The following is a 21943-nucleotide window of genomic DNA, read 5'->3' as shown; positions in this document are numbered from 1 at the left end:
AGAAGTCAGAGAGCTTTGATTATGCCCCATAACCAAACAAAACTTTTCATTAAACTTCGCATCTTTTCTCCTCGGGTAAAATAAGTTCAACTGCTAATCTAATATAATAATATTTTTAATATAAAAAAATTAAATTAAATATATTTTTACTAATTTAATACTTTTTATTTTTTTAAGTATCATTTAATTTCACGTTTAGAGACTATAAATATATTTAATCTTAAAAATTAACATAATTTAATTAACTTTTATTTTTTTAAAATAAATTTGAGTATTTTTTTATTAGGTATTTATTATAAGAATTTTGTTTTATTCGGTATCAAAACTTTTTAAAATATTTTTAACTTATGAAGAAAGTGTTCTCGTGAGCGACAGTGTTGTTGTTGATAAGAGACAGAGGTCCCCATCGCACGTTTCATCAGAATGGATTGGAATTACATGAACACCAAATAATAAAATAAGAGTGACAAAGGTCAAGATAAGTTGGGATATGTAACTTTTTAGTGATATATATAATAATACTGCTTCTACAAAATATACGCAGTGTTTTATTTTCTTTGCTTAATTTATTTAAACCTCCCATTATCTTATTTCAAAAAGTAAAAGTACATTTTCTTCTTAATCGATATAAATAATCACAATTGTTTATATGCATGAAACTACAAAAGGAAAAAGGGTATTTGAGGAAATAAGTAAGCGTATGGGACATGAACTGGTAGATCCTCTGCTGCACACAATTTATTGTAGCGGTGGAGACAACATGATTAATTATGAATCTAGCTCCACCAAGAAAGATTTTCTTTTATCTAGGACGGAAAAATAAAAATAATAATAACTTCAATATGTTTTTACTCTTTTAAACATGAATGAAGTTTATTTGTCATACCTTTTAAATTAACAAAATAAACTATTTTCTTTCATGGTTTAACGAAATAATGTTTTCTAAAATTAATCAACCTTTAAAAGAATATGTAGGAGTGATAAAGAATTTTTGTCAATATAAAAGTTTACGTGGTTAATCGATTTGAAATTACTGTCACTTTTAATGTAACTGTTAACAAAGTGATTGTGAATTGTGATAGCATAATGCAGATAGCGTAATGCGGACAAACATCGATACAAGGATCATTTTACACCTGAGTATGAATTTGTTAATGTCTTTGATCAAAGGCCATGATTTCATACGGTCAAACGAGAGCAAGAAAAATTTAATTTATTTGACATTCTTCAATATGTGATTATTTTGATAATGTGTTTGCACACAATTTTGTATTAGCAAATGATCATTCTACTATAATTTTATTATGAATCATTAAGCAATAATTTGATGAACCTAGTCCCAATTGAAAGAAAGTTTGTATGAAATAGATGGTTTGGAGAATTTAAGGTAATTTCTATAATGGTTACTTACATTAACATTTTATTATTCAACTATGTTTCCTAACTTATTTTTCATGCAGAAAGAATATAGGTGGGATCCGGAACAATAGTAAGTTATAAAATTCGTTTTCCATACATAAGACTCACGTATTTTCAAAAATATAATAAATAAAATTAGAACTGGTGAGGACAATGAAACCTAGATTCCACCAAATATTCAAGTAAACTATTAACCTTAAGATATTGTCTATCAAAATAATTATGTTGACTATCAAAATATAGATTATGTTATTACTTCAATCAGACGAATAATATAATTGGACCTTTTGCCATTGTTATAATCAAATTGCTTCATGACTTCATGTGAACCTATATTTAACATCTTATGCAAATGTTAAAACTTCCAATATTGTATCAAAAGGTTACCAATTGTTTTATTCAATTTTGGAAATAAATTGCCTAATGTTTAAAAGATCAATTGTAAAATTGATTAATATTTAAACACTTTTCATAATTATTTTGGCGTAACTCAAAGACTAATTCAGTTTCAAAACAGTTAACAGGAAATAATTAACAACAGTTTAATTTAGTTTGTCGAATTTATTTGATGGTTTAATACTTTTCACAAATTATTTCTCCAATCCAACTTAATCATTAGTAATTTAGTTGAATTTAGTATCTTGTTGTTTTAGTAATTATTCTGCTATAATAATTATGTTATGGAAAATAATTTTTTGACTACTAAATTTTGACAACTTTCTCTTACAACTTATTAAGTGTCATTTTCTAATTAATTTTCATTTTTTCTTTCTCAATCTTCCAAAACCATTTAAAAGATGACACCTCATGTTTTAAGAAAAAATTGTTAAAATTAGTAGTCAAAATATCATTGTCTTTATATTATTTTAATAATCTTTTATAACCGCGATACACAAAAAGAGAATGTTTGTATTTTCAATAATAATAATAATAATAATAATAATAATATAAAATTTTTAAATACTTAGAAAATAAAGTGAGTTATATATAAATTAAATATCTTTTTGTAAAAAAACTAGAAAATTATTAAAAATATATAAATTTATTTAAAAGATAATGATTTCATTTTTAAGAAAGTGACATGCTTCCGAGAATATTATTAGTCGAAGCAAAAGTTTAAGAGTTACAGAAGGTGAGATACCCTTGCGTTATATTTTGAAAAGGAGAAAGGAATCATAAAAAATGTGGACTTTCTCTGACAAAGTGGACGAAATCCAAAAAGTTCCGAAGGGTACCAACAAATCCAAAGATTCTTTAACTTTCTCTGTGATTTTTATCAACACGTAACAGGCCACCAGGATATACTTTCTCTTTCTCAATTCAAGACTCACCAAAATTTCTGACATATTTCAATTTATTTATTTATTTTCCCAGATAATCTTCTGCTTCTTCTCACAAAATAAATTACGCAAAATATGCCCTCACACTTAAATTTCTTACAGGAATTTGAGTTTGTTTTCCTACTCTATTCCACTGCCATTTCGTTTTTCTACTATTTGATGTTAAAGTCATCTTCAATTATTAAATCAGTAAAATAATGATCTACTAGTAAAAAATGTAATTGATTATTTTGATTAGGACTCGGACAGTGTAAAGTGGGAAACTATTAACTATTAATATCCAAATAGGTCAAATTACACAAACGATTTATTTATTTGTATATATGGTCCTGATATATTATCCGTTTTGAAACGTGAAGTTATGTCACAATTTTATCTTTAAAAAACGTCCCGGATGATGGAGAGAATGAGAAGTATTTAAATTGCGTTTGGCCTCAACTTCTTAGTGATGTGAGATTTATTGGGTGTACCGAAGAAATATATATATATATATATATATATATATATATATATATATATATATATATATATATATATATATATATATATATATATATATATATAATATAGTATCATTAGGAACAACTACCGGTCTCGAGGTATTGTTCGCTTTAAAGCGTAAAATTCTGTTACGATTTTGTCTTTAAAAGATACCTCAGAGAAATAAAGAATATTGCACAAGCATTTTGTCCAACATTTGAGCGATATGCTTATTAAGGAGAGATAATCATCTCAGAATCCCTCTCGCTCAAGTTGCAAGTTAACGCTTGAGTCATACTTCATGTAACTTGAGTAACCAACACATCATTTTACCAATGTAAATCGATTAGTTTAATTAATGCACCCTTCTTGAACCTCGCTTGAATGACATTATATCACTTCAAAGATTGATGGCCCAAAGAAAGTATCAATGCATTAACATTTATAAATCATTCTATGACATCCAAATTCAAGAATATTTCATCCTCATGGAAAAATACAACTCAAAATCTCTATTTAGCCAACATAATTCTTCATGTTATAATCATGAATGTACTTATATGTCGTCATAGATACATCTGGTATAGAAAGTTTTCACTTTCTATGCTGATTACTGACATAGTCTAACTTTCATTTCATTCCCAAATTCTCCAATAATCCTAATTTCGCCATGGATGACATGCTTTACCATGACCTCATGCTCACTGTCGATTACATTACCTTTCTACATCGCTTCCATCGCTTCTTCGTTCACATCCACGAGGTATGTGTTCTCACAAACCCTTTCTTCACCTACATTACCTCTCTCACCGCACACTTCTTCGCCAAGGAACTTGGGACTCTAGTGCTGACATAACAAACACAATAAACATATTGTGATATTGTCCCAATAAACATAATAAACACCAATAATAGATCCGGTACACACAATAACAAATTAAGTTTCAAGGCTGACCAAAGAGAAAATGAGAGAAATTTGCACAACAAGAGTGGGAGCGAGAGTGATAGCCAAGTGCAGCGAAAGGAAGAAGATGAGAGCCACCAATGAAAGGGAGAAAAACAAGAGTCAGTGTGAGGAGGACAACAATGTGAGGGAGGAGAGGTGCGAGCATCGTAGTAAAGTGCAACACGAAAGGGAGAAGGGGGAAGACGAAAATTAAAGACTATATGTCGCTTATAGTGAAAAACCTTCGTAGTATTTGTTTTAAAAATTTAAAGTAAATTATGCGTCTACTTTCTATGTTAGTTCTAAATATAACTAACATAGAAAATCTTCTACTTTATTATGAAATTGTCATTACTCTCACTTTCTATGTTGGTTCTATGTACAACTAGCATAAAGAGTCTTATATTTTATTACAACATTGTCACCGCGCTCACTTTTTATATCACTTCTAATGATAACCAACATAGAAAGCCTTATAATATTTATAATTTTGCCACCGTGTCACTTATTATGCTAAGTGAATTATAAAATTGTCATAAAAAGTTGCTTTTGCATTAGTGTTAGTATTTAGTTTTAACCAACCCATTTGAGAAGAGGAGAATAAAGAACTTAAAACTTATATAAGGTTGACTATACTCATCAAAACTAAGTTTTGATGTTTTGATATGTCTGAAAGAATGTTTTCTTTACTAGTTTCTCGAATCTTAACTTTATAAACTTTATACCATCAAAATTTGTTTTAGAGTCTAGAGAATATATATATAAAGAGAAGACTAAGGAAAATATGTCTAACTTTTGTCTATAAATTTTATTTCTCACTTACCTTAAAATTTAGTATTAAAGTATCAAAGACCTTATAAACCTAGCTTGCAATAATAATAATAGTGAAACATTTAGATGAAATGAGTTTAAACATTTGTTATTATTGTATATTAATTTTTTTACTAATATTTTGATTTATGAAAAACATTAAATAACCAAATTCAATTTAATTATGAAATAATTGTTCTCACTCTAGAAAAATCAAGTTGAAGAAATTATCTTTGTTAAAAAAGATTTTCGCTCAAGTAAAAATGATAATTTATATTTTTTTTATTACTTTGCATTTCAATGATAATTACTCGCTTGAGCTAAATATGTTCATACTCAAGCAACATAGGATCGTTCAAGTTAAAAATTCAAAATTCGATTAAAAATATACATGTTTTCACTATTTTTTTTATTTCTCTTTTCCTAATAAGTTATTTCAACTAAATAAATCCTATTATCAAAATAAAATTGGATGAAAATAAAAAGTTAAAATATTCCGCTGATTATTAGATTTGTTTGAAAATCTCAATTAGGTTTCATATTTTGATTGGTTTCAAGTGAATCTCTATTTTATAAAATATGCAATAACTTGATCATTTTTATTAGTATTATATTAACAACGTTAAATATGTATCATATATCCGTTCGTGATTTTTTTTTATGTTTATTATTCCTTTAAATTTTTTAAAAGATATTATTTTGTTACGTATCAAGTTAATGTCGTGTCACGTGTCAAGTCATTGTTTAAATATCAATTTAATCTATGTATTTATTATTTTGATTCAATTTAGTTCTATTTTTTTTTAAATTGAATAATTTTGTTCGTTTCCAAGTTGAAACCAAATTTAACCGATGAACATTAAGTAAAAAATTATACATATATACATATATATATATATATATATATATATATATATATATATATATATATATATATATATATATATAACAATGATAAATCTCACATTTTAAAAAGCATTTTTAGTTTATTTCATTCGACCAAACAATTCTTATTAAGAAAATTATCTTTTTTGACAATTTTTTTTTACAAACTCGACATAGTTTTTATAAATAGAATTATAATAGATTAATTTTTTATTTTTTTAATTAAAATAATATAATAAAGTAGCATTTTTTTACCTAAATAAGTAGTTTATCAAAGTTTGTTAAAAATAACTTTGTTAACCTATCATTTTTCTACTTATTATTTGTGTGCACTTTTCTTTTTAATTTTTTTATCAAATGAGAGGAATAGACTCTTCTTTTAAGTCGCTTTCACTTTGATCTTTGTTATCTTGCACGGATTTCTTCTTCGGATGGGTTGGAGTTACAATGCATTACATTGTCACCTTTTTACTTTCTTTTTTTCATATCTTGAGAATATATATATATATATATATATATATATATATATATATATATATATATATATATATATATATATTAATTATAGAAGGTTTAAGGTTTGAAACATATATGTATTCTTTTTCAGTCAAATATTTTTTTCCTAATTAAAATAATTCTGTCTGCTTTTTGTCATCTGCAGAATTCACTGCATCATCATTTTGAAGTGATTTTTCCATTGACTTAAATTTTTGTTTAAGACATAGCATGATAGCAGTAGCATTATTTGAGTGAGCTTCTTCTGTCCAAGTCTGAGAACCATGATAACGAAATTTTCTGAATGCTGCAGTGACATGGAAGAAAGAAGGGTGAAAATGCAAAGAAAAATCCAAAGAGAAAGTGAGAAGCTCCTAGGGCCAAAACACAATTACAACTTAAAAGTGAAGAGCCCCTGCATCAGAAACAAACCCTATGGTTTTAGATTCTTGGCACTGAAGCACACCCTCACAAAAATGATGAATAAGAAGAAAGAATAAAAGACAGAAGCTAAAAGACAAACACAGAGGTTAAACAATTTTTGCATCGTACCAATCAATTCCTTTGACTTTTCTGTGCATGGTACCCAAACCTATATTAAAAAAATTAATATAATATTGGTTTTAATTAATCACCAACTACAATGTTGGTTTTAATCAGGGTCATAAAAGAAAACCAAGAAACTAAGACTCTACAGTATTAATTTTTCTCTTTCAATTCACCTTACACACAATCATCATGTTTGATTACCTACTAATAAAGTCAATGATATAATAATATAATATAGTATATTGTAGTACTAATGAAGATTGTTGGAACAATAATTGAAAAAGTGGTTGCAAAGAATAATTGTTTAGGTGTGTGAAATCACCAAGGACTATTAGCTTGGCAAATCGATCATAGCAGTCAAAGGCATCAAACCAGTGCGTGCCCTTTGAAATCATGCTTTTCCATTGATGCCAACTTTTTTCAGTAAAAGTACGAGGCTAATTCCATGTAAGTTTCATAGTTAACTGATAAAAAAAGTATTGTTAATGTCATTTTTAATGTTGTTTTAACATATATCTCTTTTTGTCCCCCTTGAAAATATCAGAAAATATTCCCATACTACATATGAAGCAACCATCAACTTATCAAGTAATAAATACGAAAGAGTAATCAGGTTTTATTTATCTACCATTTATCTTTTTTGCCCACACGTAATTTATCCGTAGAAAAAATATAATATAATGGATGAGATCATTAATTTACATTACTAGAAATTCTCATATTGAGATTTTTCTTGCAAATTTGTTAAAAAAATTTACAAGAAAATATTTTTTTCTGCCATTTTTTCTAACAATTTTAATTGGCATGTAATTCGTTCGTGGGTAATTATTTCTTACAAAATTATAAAATTTACAAGTATTTTCTACAAAATTTGTTGCAAAAAGTGTTTTATACAAAATATTTTGCAAAAAAATTGGTAGCAACTTCTTGCAAAAAAATTTTCACAACAAAATTTGTAAGTATTTTCTACGAAAAAAATTTCAAAACAAAATTAGCAGGAAATATGTGTTTTTTTAGTAGTAATAGTTATATTTCAAAAATGTAATATTTTTTCTTTAATTACTAGTACATCAAGCTTAATCTACCTAGTTTTTTCATTATTAGGTCTTTCGATATAGTTTTAAATTTGTTCTACAAGAGGGAAAGGAAATTCGAAATATAATTTCAAAAAAGTATCCTTTTAGAAAAAAATATTATTTTTATACATGAATGGGATATTCATACACAAAAAAAAATGTTAATGAATAAATTATATTGAATTTTAGTAAATGGGTCAAATTTTTAATTAAATATCTATTAAACCAAAGTAAATTAATTGATTTTTTTTTTCAATAGTACCACCCTATAGCTGTATGAAGTTGAGATTTGATAGATGTTGATATTTTAGAAGAAAGATGAGCATGAGTTTTTGTGTGTTTCCCTCCTCTTTGTTTGCAATATTCCCTGACCCCAAATCACATATCACACAGCTAAGAAATGAGTGAGGTATTGAAGGTTTTTCTTTTTTATAAAGAAAGGAGACACAAAATGGTGGCTGTGAGGGAAAGGCAATGTTGTTATCAAATTGCACTTATTGCATTGAAGAAAGCCATGAGGAATAATAATAAGCATTCCATAGCTTAGCCTCTCATAGTACCAATACGAGCCTTGCTGTGGGGACCCTTCTTTCATTTTGTTGTCCATGTTTACATCAATGTTATGTTATGGATAATTTAGGTACAACCTCTCCTCTTTTCTTATACATGATGCATGCTATCTCTTATGAATCATGTCAGTATTCTAAACCATACAAATTTTTACACAAAACATCAACTTACAGAATCTGAGTATTCTAGGATACCACTTTGTTTACCATATAGTTACTAATCGATGGTTAATATGGTTTGAGTATATTGTTTTATGTGAGAGAAAGAAAAGTTGAAAAGCAAGATGTTTTTTGAATTGTGCAAGGTGAAAGCTTTGTCTTGGTTCGTGTTTGGTTAGTTACACGTATCTGTTGAGCACAGAAAGAATACAGAAAGAAGCATAGCTGTTTTTGCAGACATTTCTTGATTCCTGAGCTACGAGACTAGGTCTAGGTAAATAGGCATAGAACCTCAGTAACACCCGTGAATCTCTAATCTGGAAAACTCTGCATTGTCAGCATCTAATTCATCTGAAAATGTTTTCTTTCACACAATAATTTGGGTGATAATTTGATGAATGAGTTTGAGAGTGGACGATATGCCTGATCATTGGAATATAACATTTTATCGAAAGAGGAAAATAAAATATGTGCTTTTACAGTAAAATTCAGAATCAGTAGAACTAAACTTGTCACCATCTTATCCCATTTCAATATATTACATAAATGGATCCATTGATTTTATTTAAAAATTTTCTCTTTTGTTGTTACATTGCTTTTTGACAAAATATGTAATAGAAAGCGAAATAATGGAAAATACCAAATGAAATAGAGTTTTTTTTAAGTTTAAAATCATAATAATTTATTTAAAATTTGAGAAATCGAAATCAAATTCACTTCAAATTTCATTTACTACAAACATAATCAAATATTGCTTTATGAAAAACAGATAAAAACATATACCAGGCCCTCGTCCTCTGAGATGGAGTTTCATACAGTTCCACCAGATAAGTAAAAAATATAGACTGACCCTAATACCTCATTTTTACCCTATGATGTACCCGGACCCAAAAAAGCCCAGTGTGCTATAGTCATAGAATGATTTGGGCCTAGCTTGATGAATAAGTAATTTCATTCTTCTAAAAAATTGATAGAAAAAGATTTGAAATGATTCTGTCCTTCTTATTTTATATTATAGTATATTAGGATTAAATGCGTTTAGTTCTTCGGTGAAAATTAGAATTATTTTATTTTTGAAATTTTGATTCAATTTAATTTTTCAATTTTAAAACTATAAAACTACGTGAATTTAATTATTTTAAATTTTTTTTATTATGTTTATTTGACGTTTTAAATGCGTTTAATGATAATTTTTTATCTAAGATTAAATGTAAAATTATGTCAAACGGTGTAAATAACTCAAATGTTATCACAAGATGCGTTTAAAAAATTAAATAAACTTAACAACACAAATTAGTTGAAAGGACTAAATCTACATAAGTCTAAAGTTAAATGACTAAATTTTGCCAAAATTTTAAAGAGGGACAAATTCCAATATTTACTGGAGGGATCAGAAATATATTAAACCTTGTATTTTATATATAAACTCCAAAGTTTTAAAATGTAATTTTTCATTTATTAAGAAAATTAAAATTTAATATTTAAATTGCTATTTCTTTTTGTTTACAAGTTCTACTATTTTGTTTTGTAGGTGTTAACTTGTATATTGTAGACAAATGCCTTTTGAATTTGGATAGTGGGTAATTCCATTAATGTGTTTTCATTTGTTTGACTTTGTTACTTTACATATTTTAAATTTGGATAATTGGGAATTATGTTTTTGTGACCTCTCGGACGTATTAAGGCGGGAAGAAGAGCAATCATTTGGCGGGAACCGTACTAACTTTTATTTTATTTTTAAATAATAATTTCATTTTAACATAAACTGCAAGTTTTGATAGACCCGCCAAAGGAGGATTGGAATAACACTTTTTTTCGTGCATAGACAAAATGACGCAGAAGAAGAAAGCTAGGGTTTCTGACGACGAGGAAATGGATGTGCAGGGAGATGAAACCAGCCTCTACCAGGTACCTTAAATTCATTATTATTTTTGATTGTGGAACATTTAACTCTTCCAACTAAAATTCTATGTTGCTACTGTGAGTGATATGCGACTTTGTTAACATTTGATTTGAGTTGTTGGCTGCAGGTTCTTGGTGTGGAGAGAACCGCGTCTCAGCAGGAAATAAAGAAGGCTTATTACAAATTGGCGTTGAGGCTTCATCCAGATAAGAACCCTGGTGATGAGGTCATTTTTAAGCCCGATATAACAATTGTCATGTTTTTTTCTTTACCAGATTGGTTTTAGAATTGACAATAATTTGCTGTTGTTATTGTTACAGGAAGCTAAAGAGAAATTTCAGCAATTGCAGAAGGTGATATCGATTCTGGGGGATGAAGAGAAGAGGGCGCTATATGATCAGACTGGATGTGTTGATGATGATGTGAGTCAGACTCTGATTTTGTTTAAGCCCAACTTTTAATTTTTATTTTGTGCCTCGGTGATAATTAGGATATGATAAGATAGATTTAGAGAATTTTTTTTAATTAGTATTTATAGGAAAAGAAAATATGAAGTGAAAGTGAATTGAATATTTTCCAACTTACACTTAGCTAGATGAAAAGGTTATATAAGTGTATATGTTGGTTTTAACCTCTAGGAGAAGCTGAATTTACCCTATTAGGAAATATGCATCTTGGAGGGATGAGAGAAATAAAGAAAAAAGAGAAAGAAAGTGACTTATGTATTAAGGTAAAAAAATAGAGATTGAGATTGGTGCAAATGTGTATAGAAATTAGGGATGAAAGAATTAGAGCTGAAATCCTTTTGTTCTATTAACTGTCATAGGAGAAACCATTCTTAAAGACACCAGGTTTACAATACATTCAAATGAAGTTAGGTTTTCTTTACTGAATGCTTCTAATTATTTTAAAAAGTGTTATACGATGGAAGGGTAGCATTCAGGATACTTTAGCCACAAGTCTTAGACTATAATTCATTTAATAATAATTATTTTTTTAAATCAGGACCTTGCTGGAGATGTTCGGAATCTTCAAGAGTTCTTCAGAACAATGTACAAGAAGGTATTTGTTTCCTTACGATATTCTGTTTTCTGATTCATTGTGGTGTATTTATGTTCATTAGTGTTTATCTATGTGGTGCTTAAAAATGTGCTATAGGTCACGGAAGCTGATATTGAAGAGTTTGAAGCGAATTATAGGGGATCTGACTCTGAAAAGAATGATTTGATTGATTTGTACAAGAAGTGCAAGGGTAACATGAATAGGTAAGAAAGCATTGTAAATTTGTGATGTACATGAGCCATATTTGAAAAGCTTGAGTTTGATATCAGGAGTTAACTCCATTTTGCAGGCTTTTTTGTTCAATGCTTTGTTCAGATCCTAAATTTGACTCGCACCGATTCAAAGATATTCTTGATGAGGCTATAGCTGCTGGTAAGGATATTAACTATGTTTTGTTAACTAGGGTATTAGGTAGACATTTGCTCTAGACTTTAAATTTATTTGCAGGAAAAAGTGTATTTTGATTGTTAAAGCCAATAAGAAAATGGCATAAATTTACTTCACTTTTAACTTTTAACTTTTAAGCATTAGGTTAGTGAATCAGTATACTAACATGCGATGTCATGACAGAGTCCATTACATTCTTGGGTTGTTTAACTTTTTCCTAGATGATTATTGATTTTCTCTTCATATCCTGCAGGAGAACTAAAGACAACAAAAGCCTACCAGAAATGGGCTAAGGAAATATCTGAAACCAAACCGCCTCCAAATCCTTTGAAGAGGGAAAAGTAAGTTGATCAAGCAGGTGTTTGCATTACTAGTGCTATTTATGTTCTAGTTTAAGAATGATCCATTGTTTTCTACAGGTCTAATAAGCAGTCAGAAACAGATCTATATGCAATGATAGCACAACGCCAAAACGAGAGGAAAGGCCAGTTTGATTCAATGTTCTCATCTTTAGTTTCAAAATATGGTGGAGGTGATATGCCGGAACCCTCCGAAGAGGAGTTTGAAGCTACACGGAGAAAGCTAGAAACCGGTAGATCCTCTAAAAAGTCAAAACAATCCAAGCGAAAGTAAAAATAATATAAGCAAGTGTATACTGTATAGTAAATTTGTCTGTGACATTACGTTGGCTCCTGTCTTTTAGTTTTCAAATGTTGGTGTATTTAGCAGACCTAAAGGGGTGTTGTTTTCAATTTGTAAGTTGATGTTATTTGTTCATTTTCAAAACTGAGATGGGACCATTTTATTACTTTGCTGCTACGGCAAGTGATTGGTATCAAGGTTGATACGCTTAAAATTGAGTTTCCACTGGTTAAAACTTTAGTACAAATGATTTCTGTAAATTGATTGTAAATCGATTTGTTGTGCTTGCACATATTTTTGGTAGCGAATGTGATATGGACATGAATGAAGCCCAATGATGTAGGCCCAAAATGGACAATTAGAAGGAATTGCGATTCTCAGCATTACATTTTCTCTGCATGCATAGTTGGGAAAGCACAACACAAGCTGTTTAAAACGGGAATCGTCAAACATGTCCCAGTTATGTCTTGCTCATCTGTCTAGGCCTAGTTCCTAGCACACTGTTATTTCCCTATCACCTATCCATTATGCCATAAGTATCTTGATGATCAAATCAAAAGCTTATAGGTTTTTTAATGAAATTTTGGATCTGCTGGTCAGTTTTAAAAAGCAAAGACACGGGAATGATTGCTGCCGACACTGCATAGTTGCTTTTGCTAGGAAAATGGTAATTGTAACATTCGGAGCAGCACATGAGAGAACTGCGGTTGATGTCCAGATAAATACTACTTCACCAGTAACTGTTCTCATCAGTAACTGCTTGCTGTCTCTTCTAGCAATTTTATTAGGTCCTTGCTGTCTCCGACAACTAAAAGAAAGATCTCATCTGAGTGAAAGTATTTAACTCGGAAAGCAAAAGGAAAGGGGCAATGATGAGAATATGGAGGATCACTCCATTACTTTGTTTTATTGATTTATGAAAAGATAAAACCTAGATGTATTTTTTCAAAACGTACAACTTTATTCTTTAATAAAAATTGTGCTTCGGTTTAGAGCATTTCATTATCTTAATAGAGTTTTAGATTATAATTCCTTGCGTCAGCTTCATCAGAATAACGAAAATTCCAATCTTGCGGTTTTGTTTTCGTTTGATGTTGGTACTATTATTATTACTATTATTGACTTGACTTTCTTGTTTGCGAGAATAATATGTTGTAAAACCTATATCGTGTGGCAGGCCCTCTATGGTCTACTATGATAATGACATTGCACCTTCATCTTTTACTGCTTCGTTAAACAAACTAATTAGGTTTTGATCTGACACCATGATCACCAAATTAGCAGTTGAAACTTTTTTGTTAGTTCTTAAGCACATTTCTTAGAGCTAAATAAACTGGATTTCCACCTAAGTTGAGCAAATATGCAACAAATTGTTGCTGATCTGTCATATTTGCATAAATCAACACACTCGCTATGAGTACTTAATTTAAAACTAATCATATCATTACATCGAACTTTAAACAAAACAAAAATTCTAGGCCTCTAAAAAGGTGGAGTTGTTAAATTAAACCACAATTATGCCTTTGGACCAGCTACGGTGGTTGGCCAGCGCACTATACTAGCACAAACCCACGCAACTTTTATTAGTTTATTTACTTTTTGTAGACTATTTACTCTTTGGCCCAATTTTGATGAATTTGTTTATTTTTAAATAATTTGAGTGGTTCATAAATGGATGTATTTTCGATTGAATCTAGGTTAACGAGACATGAGCAAACTTATATAAGAAATTAAAATAACATTTCTTATAAAAAGTTCTATGATAATGAGTGTATTTTTCTTTTTATATATTGTTTTGCTTTTTCTTTTATAATTAATTTGTAAATGTGTATCTTAGTAGTTATACTTATTTATCAAAATACCTGTATATCAAAATACATAGTTGGTTACTAAAGTGAACCATCAATTATGATTACTTATTAGAGACACTTTTATACTTTTTATAGACCACAGTGAACTTTTTTTTTTTGTATGGATGAATTATTGTTTTCACCCTTACATTGAGGAGTTTTTTTACATAAAAAGAATGTGTTTCATGCATATATGCAATGTTGTTATGATTTATTTTCTTTGGTGCTCCTAGTTGTTGCTTTGTTATTGACGTGTTATTTGGATTCATCCTCTCAAAACAATTTGTCATTTGGTTCTGGAAATTGTTTTTGCATTGGAAAATTGATTTTAGTTGAATCAATTTTTTAACGCAGCTCATTTAACATAATATTTTATTCATTCTTTAATTGATTTTGAAAATCAAACATAGATTGATTTTATGTTTTATATTAGAGAATCAATTTTTGTCAATTTTATATCACTTGATGCGGAACTCAACGTCATTTTGATGCAGAACAACTAAACTGAAATCAAGTCTCACGTTCTCTCAATTTCAAGTCATTACTCTAGACTTCTCCCGTTTTTGTTATATCAGAATTTGATTCTTGAGTTGTTTGGTGCACTAATAACGAGAAGAACATATTTGTCAACCTCGTCGGTCACTATCTTAGGCGAATCAACCTCTTTGCATTTGTGTTTATTTCATTGAAACTTACTTTGAATGTGTTGCAGTGTCGAAGTTCAGTATGTGGAATGGCACAAGATCCATACACCTACAAATGAAGTTATTGTACCTCATTACCATCTCTTGGAATCCTTTTTTAAACTTCTAAATCTTTTAAACATGATAATGGTCGAAGCAAATCTAGTCGGAGCAACAGAAAGCAACCTCAATTAAACATTAATCGAGAAAAAAACGGGAACAATCTCATTCAAGCATAAAATTAAGATCTTGAACAATATTAAAATGACATAAAAAAAAGACATGTAAACCTTAATTCTCTTATATCAAATTGATATAATTTTCATTCTTTAATAAATTAAATAAAAAAAAACTTTAGATAAACAAATAAGAATACTTATCTAATTAACCACGAACAAAAATATATTTTCTTTAATACTTTTAATAAAGATTGTATTCAATATTTAATCTTTTTTTATTGAGGTACACGGAGTGTGACATCACATCTGCGAGCTAAGAACATTCCTTGTTTTGAACGATCTCCCATGAGTCTGCAAACGCAAGCAAGACTTTTCCTTTTTCTTTAGTTTTCCACACCACACCTGCCACCTTTAAGTTCTGTCCTCCAATGCCCTTTACCCCAGCCCCATTTTCTTTTCAGTCATTGTGTGGGGTTGCACCCATGATACGCTCACCACTACAACTCTTGTGTCAACATTAAAAAACATTTATCGAAGGTTAGTACAGTTACTATATACATGTTCAAGTTCTAATTTTGTTTTTGATGCATAAACTTTACTCAGAAATAATCTTATTTTTGGTGGTAAAATCTGTTTTTGACTCTGGTAAGTTTCATAAACCCAATATTGGTTTGACTAAAAATTTAAGAGAAGAATATGTAAATGTGAAACCACGTCCTTGGTATATATATAGTCTGTACTTGACCTTGTTGCAATGTCCCCATTCTCTCTCTACATGTTCTTTTGTTTTGGGTAAGTTAACTCATAACCTTTCAATTTTCTTGGTGGTGATATATTCTACTTTACCAGAGTTCTCTTTCTCTCTCTCTCTCTCTCTCTCCAATTGTGTCTTCTGAGGAGGTAGTTTAGTGTCATAATTGTGGAATGTGGCTTTACTCATCTTTCATGTGAAGCCCTTCATATGGTTGCTACGACCTATTGAATAGTCCCCAAAATTCATTCCATAAGGATACATTTACTTTGCCCAATTAATGCCCTTCAGCATACAGGGGGTGTCTTCAATTACAGCACTTGGATGAAAAAAAGGGTAGAAAGGTTTGGTAGTAGAATTCACACTCACACACACTTTGCCATAAAGAATCTTTTCTTTCTTTTTCTTTCCCAAGTTCGTAGTAGCAAATCAGGATCTGCTGCTTCACTGCTTCTTCACCCTCTGTCTTCTACCTTCTGGAATTTTCTATGGAGACAGAGAACGGTGACACCAAGTCCAAAAAGATGGAAGACTATGAAGTGATAGAGCAAATTGGAAGAGGGGCTTTTGGCTCTGCCTTCCTCGTTCTTCACAAGTCCGAGAAAAAGAGGTAGGTCAATGACACCTTTCACTGCTTCATCTATGCTTACATAAACGGTTTGAGGATCCATTTATTTTTCCAGTTCGAAAATGGACAGCCCCATGAGGAAAAAATTCAACTTTTTTAGAGACTTTTGTGTTTAATTGTTGGAGTTGAAGCCTGAGAAGTTTGATGGCAGTTAGAGCTTTTGTGCTTCAATAATTTTCCTACTAAACAGTGGAACATGGACTGTTGAAACTTGGAAATTGATTTTTTCAGTTAAATGATGGACAACCATAGGAAGAAAGTTTGAAAAAGTTTTTGGTTTTTCCTATTTTGGATGTTGGTCTTTAATTGTTGGCGATGAAAATCCAGCCTTTTCATTCAGTTCAGTCAGCCTTTCATCTTCAATTGTGACTCATTCTCATAATGTCTCATAATTTCATATCCTCGGTAGGTATGTGCTGAAAAAGATTCGGTTGGCCAAACAGACAGAGAAGTTCAAACGTACTGCACACCAAGAGGTTGGTGTAACAAATCCTTCCACCTGAGGAATCCTAGGTGTCCATAATGCAATTATTTATTTAACTTTTGTTTTAATCTATTTTATTTTCTTTGCATGAATCAGGCCAACTTAACTATCTGTTTGCCCTTTTCAATATTTTATTTTTCATTTCCATAATAATTTAGGAATATGACATTGCTGGCTATGCCTCTTTGATACCGCAAATAAACGTGTTGCCTGATATTTAGTTAAATCATGAAATTGAATCTTCACTGCAAAAACAAAGAAATTTACTTTAGTAAACTCAAACTGAATTAATTTTTATTTATGAAATCTGGTAGGATATATGCTACTCATTATTGTTGTCTCATGGTTGATCAAACTTACAGACAAGATGATGTTTGTTTTGTGAATGTTATTATGCTCACAAAGTGCTGTGAACACCATATGCCATGTCATTTTCATTTTTGAGCCAAATGCCATTTTAATAGATATAAGTGGATATTTTTAATAATGATCTCATGCTTTTTAATCAAATCCTAAGAGGTTGTGTGAAGCTGATTTCAAATGATTGTTTTCTTTCTACCAACATAAAAGTGACTCAGTTCTCTGTAATAGATGAACCTGATTGCAAAGCTGAATAACCCATACATTGTGGAGTACAAAGATGCTTGGGTGGAGAAGGTAGGGACTACTTTTCTTCTTAATTTAAAACTTTTCAGTCATACATTTATATAGAGATGAAAAACTAAGTTTGAATATTTACAGACAATCAGCTCATTCTGATCTAACCACACTTCATAGGCATGTTTCTGATATTTTATATTTTGTAGGAGGACCACATATGCATTATAACTGGCTATTGTGAAGGAGGTGACATGTAAGTAAAACAATCTCTGTTAGTAACATGTTTCTTTCTTGCATAAATTAAGGATTTGAGCTTATTACTTTTCAATTAATCTCAAGAGGAAAGAAAAGATTTATTAAATACATACTTTCTAAATGTTAAACCAAAAAGTGTAATCTATTAAACAAGGATAACAGAATGGTACTCAAACTCCTAACACGTTATTTTAGATGAAGACCTACTGGAATTGCAATGTTGACAATATAAAAGCTGCTATCTAAGGAGTAATCAAACTGTTATAATGGTTTTTAATTATAAGACAGAATGACAAGAACTGAATTTTAAAACTGATCCTTGACCTAAAAGGTTAAGGTGTTGGAAAAGGCACAGGAACCTCCTTTTGAAAATTTGGCATAAACATGTTCTGTAATCAATACATATCATGGAGATCTGGAAAGAGTCCTTGTTGATTGATGTTGAATTTTTGCAGTGTCCGTAGTATCCTTTCCATGTAGAAGTTTGATAGACAGATATATTGACTGTCTGCATCGTTATTTTTGAGATGAAATACACTTATAGTAATTGGGATTCTGTGGGTCTTGTATTCATGCAACATAGTCTACATGCGTGCATTTATATGCTAGAAAGAACAAATACAAGCGGTAATGTGAAGTCCTAATCATGAATTCTACATTCTTTGTGGAGCAGGGCAGATAACATAAAGAAAGCTCGAGGGTCATTTTTTCCTGAGGAGGTAATGAATACATTTAATCTGCTCTTCCTTGATAATTCCTCTTATGACTGTTCCTTACCCACCCTGACTTGTCAATTCTTCCCGCAGAAAGTCTGCAAATGGCTGACTCAGTTGTTGATAGCCGTTGACTACTTGCACTCTAATCGTGTAATCCACAGAGATCTTAAGGTATTGCATATTCATTTGCTTATGCTGATCAAGAATTCTGTTATAATTTTTACACTAATGCTACTTCATGTAATTTCAGTGTTCCAACATATTCCTCACCAAAGACAACAACATTCGGCTTGGTATGTAGTATTATTCCTTGAAAACTGAACTTTTGGCTTTCAAAAACTGTTTTCTGAAGAAATATGTTTATTGCATGATCCTTACAGGTGACTTTGGTCTTGCAAAGCGACTTAATGCAGAAGACCTTACTTCCTCGGTATGGTACACGTGTGCTATGTTAGCTTTTTTATCTAATGCCTCCATCTAGGATGGAAGTTACCTGTATTTTATCCAATGGAAATTGGCTGTCATGCCTAGTATTTGACGCATCTCAGCTGACAATATTAAATGGGTCTCAGTATTTTGGAGAAATAACTTCGGGTTGGGGAATAATATGGTTCAGCCAAAAGAGATTAATTTCTGCATATATATATATATATATATATATATATATATATTTGCTTTGAACCTTTTATTGATAAAGGTAAATGATGCCTAACTTGATTCACATAGTGATACCTGTTTTTTGTTTGCATACTTGTATCCTGTGTAGGTTGTTGGAACTCCAAATTACATGTGTCCTGAGCTCCTTGCTGATATACCTTATGGTTATAAATCAGATATGTGGTCTCTTGGTAAGGTTCATGGACACCTTCTTCTAATTGACAAAGTCACATGACAATTAACGTTGTGTAACAATGATGTTTCTTTGTATGTTAAGGTTGCTGCATGTTTGAGATTGCTGGACATCAACCGGCATTTCGTGCTCCAGTAAGAACTTTAACCATCTGTAGGAATTTATTTTAATCAATGGAAGCATAGTCTCTATTCTTCAATATATTTTAAACAAGCAAAACAATTAACACATGATTGAATGAATAAAACAGGACATGGCTGGACTTATCAATAAAATAAACAGATCCTGCATTTCTCCACTGCCTATTGTTTATTCTTCGACACTGTAAGTAACATCCTCAAACCATTGCCACTCACACTACTGTCATGATATATTTTTAAGCTGTGCTTTTGGTGTTCAATTATTTTTCCTTGTGACAGGAAACAACTTATCAAGAGCATGCTTAGAAAAAATCCAGAGCACAGGCCAACCGTGAGTTCAACTGAACCTATCTTATGTTGATTCACTTTGGTTGGAATTGTGGATTCTAATGATGTTTCTCTTCATTGACAGGCAGCTGAATTGTTAAGGCATCCACTTTTACAACCTTATGTTCTTCGTTGTCATAATGCATCCTCTAATATTCTTCCAGTATATCCCATAGTTAATTCAAAGGATAAAACAAGAAGATCTAATAAATCTAATGGTGGCAAGGACCATAAGGAAAAAGAAGCAAGCTTAGTAAATCGTTTGGAACGGATTCATCCAATTGAGGGAAATGGAGATACACACGTAAGCAATCTTCCTAATGATGCTGTTACAATCTCAACCAGTGCAGAAGACAACATGGAGACCAGGATGGTTGATCTTACCAGCTACATAGTGGAATCTTCTACTAGTATTAGTGACTCAAAAGATGGGTCAACAACATCTGAATCAACTATTTGCAGTGTGTGCAAGGAGGACTTCAAAGGTAGACCTCCAAGGGAAACGACTAACAACGAAATCTCTTTAAAGAGTTCACAAGAATCACTGCATGAGGAACAAATATATGCTGCTAAACATTTTCATAAATTAGAAGATGGCAGCGTTGATGCAGTGACCCCAGAAGTTGAAGACGCTTCTTGCAATGAAGGTTTGAACAATGCTGAAGCACCGAGGGAAGATTCGAGCCATGACATCTCTGGTAAATCAACAATGTCCAGTGAAGGCAGTAGCAGCAGTGATAAAGATAAGTCCATCAATGAGGAAAAGCCATCACTAACTGTGAATCCTATTAGGGTGGAAAATGATACCGAATCTGGAAACCACTTGAATGTATTTACAGAAGGCTCACATATGAACGGCTTGACATCTGATTGTAATGATGCACTTCTAGTTAAGGTTGATGACACAGCTAACAGACACATTCTCTCCACGCATAAAGATGGTAGCACGGTGGAGGTTGACCAGACAAGTGGCGTTGCATTGAGTGTAATAACAGAAGTCGATGGTGATGAGACAAATCTGTTGGATAGTCCCTGCCAACAAAGAGCTGATGCTCTGGAATCTCTGCTAGAATTATGTGCTCAGCTACTTAAGCAAGATAAACTTGAAGAGCTTGCTGGGGTTCTGAGACCATTTGGAAAAGAAGCTGTATCATCAAGAGAAACAGCAATATGGCTGGCAAAAAGCCTCATATCTGCACAAAAATTTAATCCTCAGATCTAGTTACAAGAGGTTCTGGTTATAAGTTTATAAATTATTGTAAGAAACGTGTAATTCAAATGTTACATGAGTTTGTTCCGTTCGAGAGATTGTTGCTTGGTTGAAGATTGGAGAGACGAAGTAGCTTGCCACATCTTCTTTCTTGGTTGTGGTGAGTGGTTATAGTAAATGAATTAAATTATTTTAGTTAGGTTGAATAGTCATTTGTGCTTGTTTTCCAGCAGTGTATGCGTCATTGATTGTATAAATTTTTCACTTCCCCTTTTCCTAACTAAAAGGTAACCATGAATTTCAGAGCTTCATGTTTTATTTATTTGGTTTATTTGTTATTCATGACCTATAAACATCAAAGGGTGGTCAACACTTGCATTATCCCTATTCTTAAATCATATGGACAGTGAAAGTGTTACAACCGTATAAAAAATGGAGACAAAATTGCTATCAAGCATTAGAGTACTTATTTAATTAGATTTATTGGAAACCATACAAAAATATATTGTACGTTATTTTATTTATTGAGTCGTAAAGTTTTCAATAAC

The 21943-nt window shown here is 30.8% G+C and overlaps 2 protein-coding genes across 4 annotated transcripts; both read left to right on the top strand.

Annotated features, from left to right (window-relative positions):
* The first annotated feature begins 10492 nt into the window (after positions 1-10492).
* LOC114194380 (chaperone protein dnaJ 6-like) lies at positions 10493-12957 on the top strand. The gene is made up of 8 exons (XM_028084564.1): positions 10493-10636; positions 10759-10857; positions 10952-11053; positions 11637-11693; positions 11790-11896; positions 11983-12065; positions 12334-12421; positions 12500-12957. Exons 1-8 carry the CDS (start codon positions 10559-10561, stop codon positions 12711-12713), a joined length of 828 nt encoding a protein of 275 aa, XP_027940365.1. The 5' UTR covers positions 10493-10558; the 3' UTR covers positions 12714-12957.
* A 2897-nt stretch (positions 12958-15854) lies between these two features.
* LOC114191336 (serine/threonine-protein kinase Nek6-like) lies at positions 15855-21711 on the top strand. Of its 3 annotated transcripts, none has more exons than XM_028080516.1 (14): positions 15855-15971; positions 16684-16795; positions 17223-17289; positions 17889-17954; positions 18104-18150; positions 18826-18871; positions 18959-19039; positions 19119-19161; positions 19249-19298; positions 19635-19716; positions 19803-19852; positions 19969-20042; positions 20138-20189; positions 20271-21711. In XM_028080516.1, exons 2-14 carry the CDS (start codon positions 16710-16712, stop codon positions 21405-21407), a joined length of 1881 nt encoding a protein of 626 aa, XP_027936317.1. In that variant the 5' UTR covers positions 15855-15971; positions 16684-16709; the 3' UTR covers positions 21408-21711. The 3 variants fall into 3 exon arrangements, with proteins under 3 accessions (XP_027936317.1, XP_027936309.1, XP_027936313.1); XM_028080508.1 differs by lacking the exon at positions 15855-15971 and adding an exon at positions 16013-16226; XM_028080512.1 differs by lacking the exon at positions 15855-15971 and having other exon boundaries at positions 16013-16795.
* Positions 21712-21943: the final 232 nt, after the last annotated feature.

The sequence above is a fragment of the Vigna unguiculata genome, chromosome 1, assembly GCF_004118075.2.
Source record: "Vigna unguiculata cultivar IT97K-499-35 chromosome 1, ASM411807v1, whole genome shotgun sequence".
Taxonomy (NCBI): Eukaryota; Viridiplantae; Streptophyta; class Magnoliopsida; order Fabales; family Fabaceae; genus Vigna; species Vigna unguiculata.
Note: the sequence above shows the minus strand (reverse complement) of the source record. Positions and strands in the feature narration are given on the sequence as shown.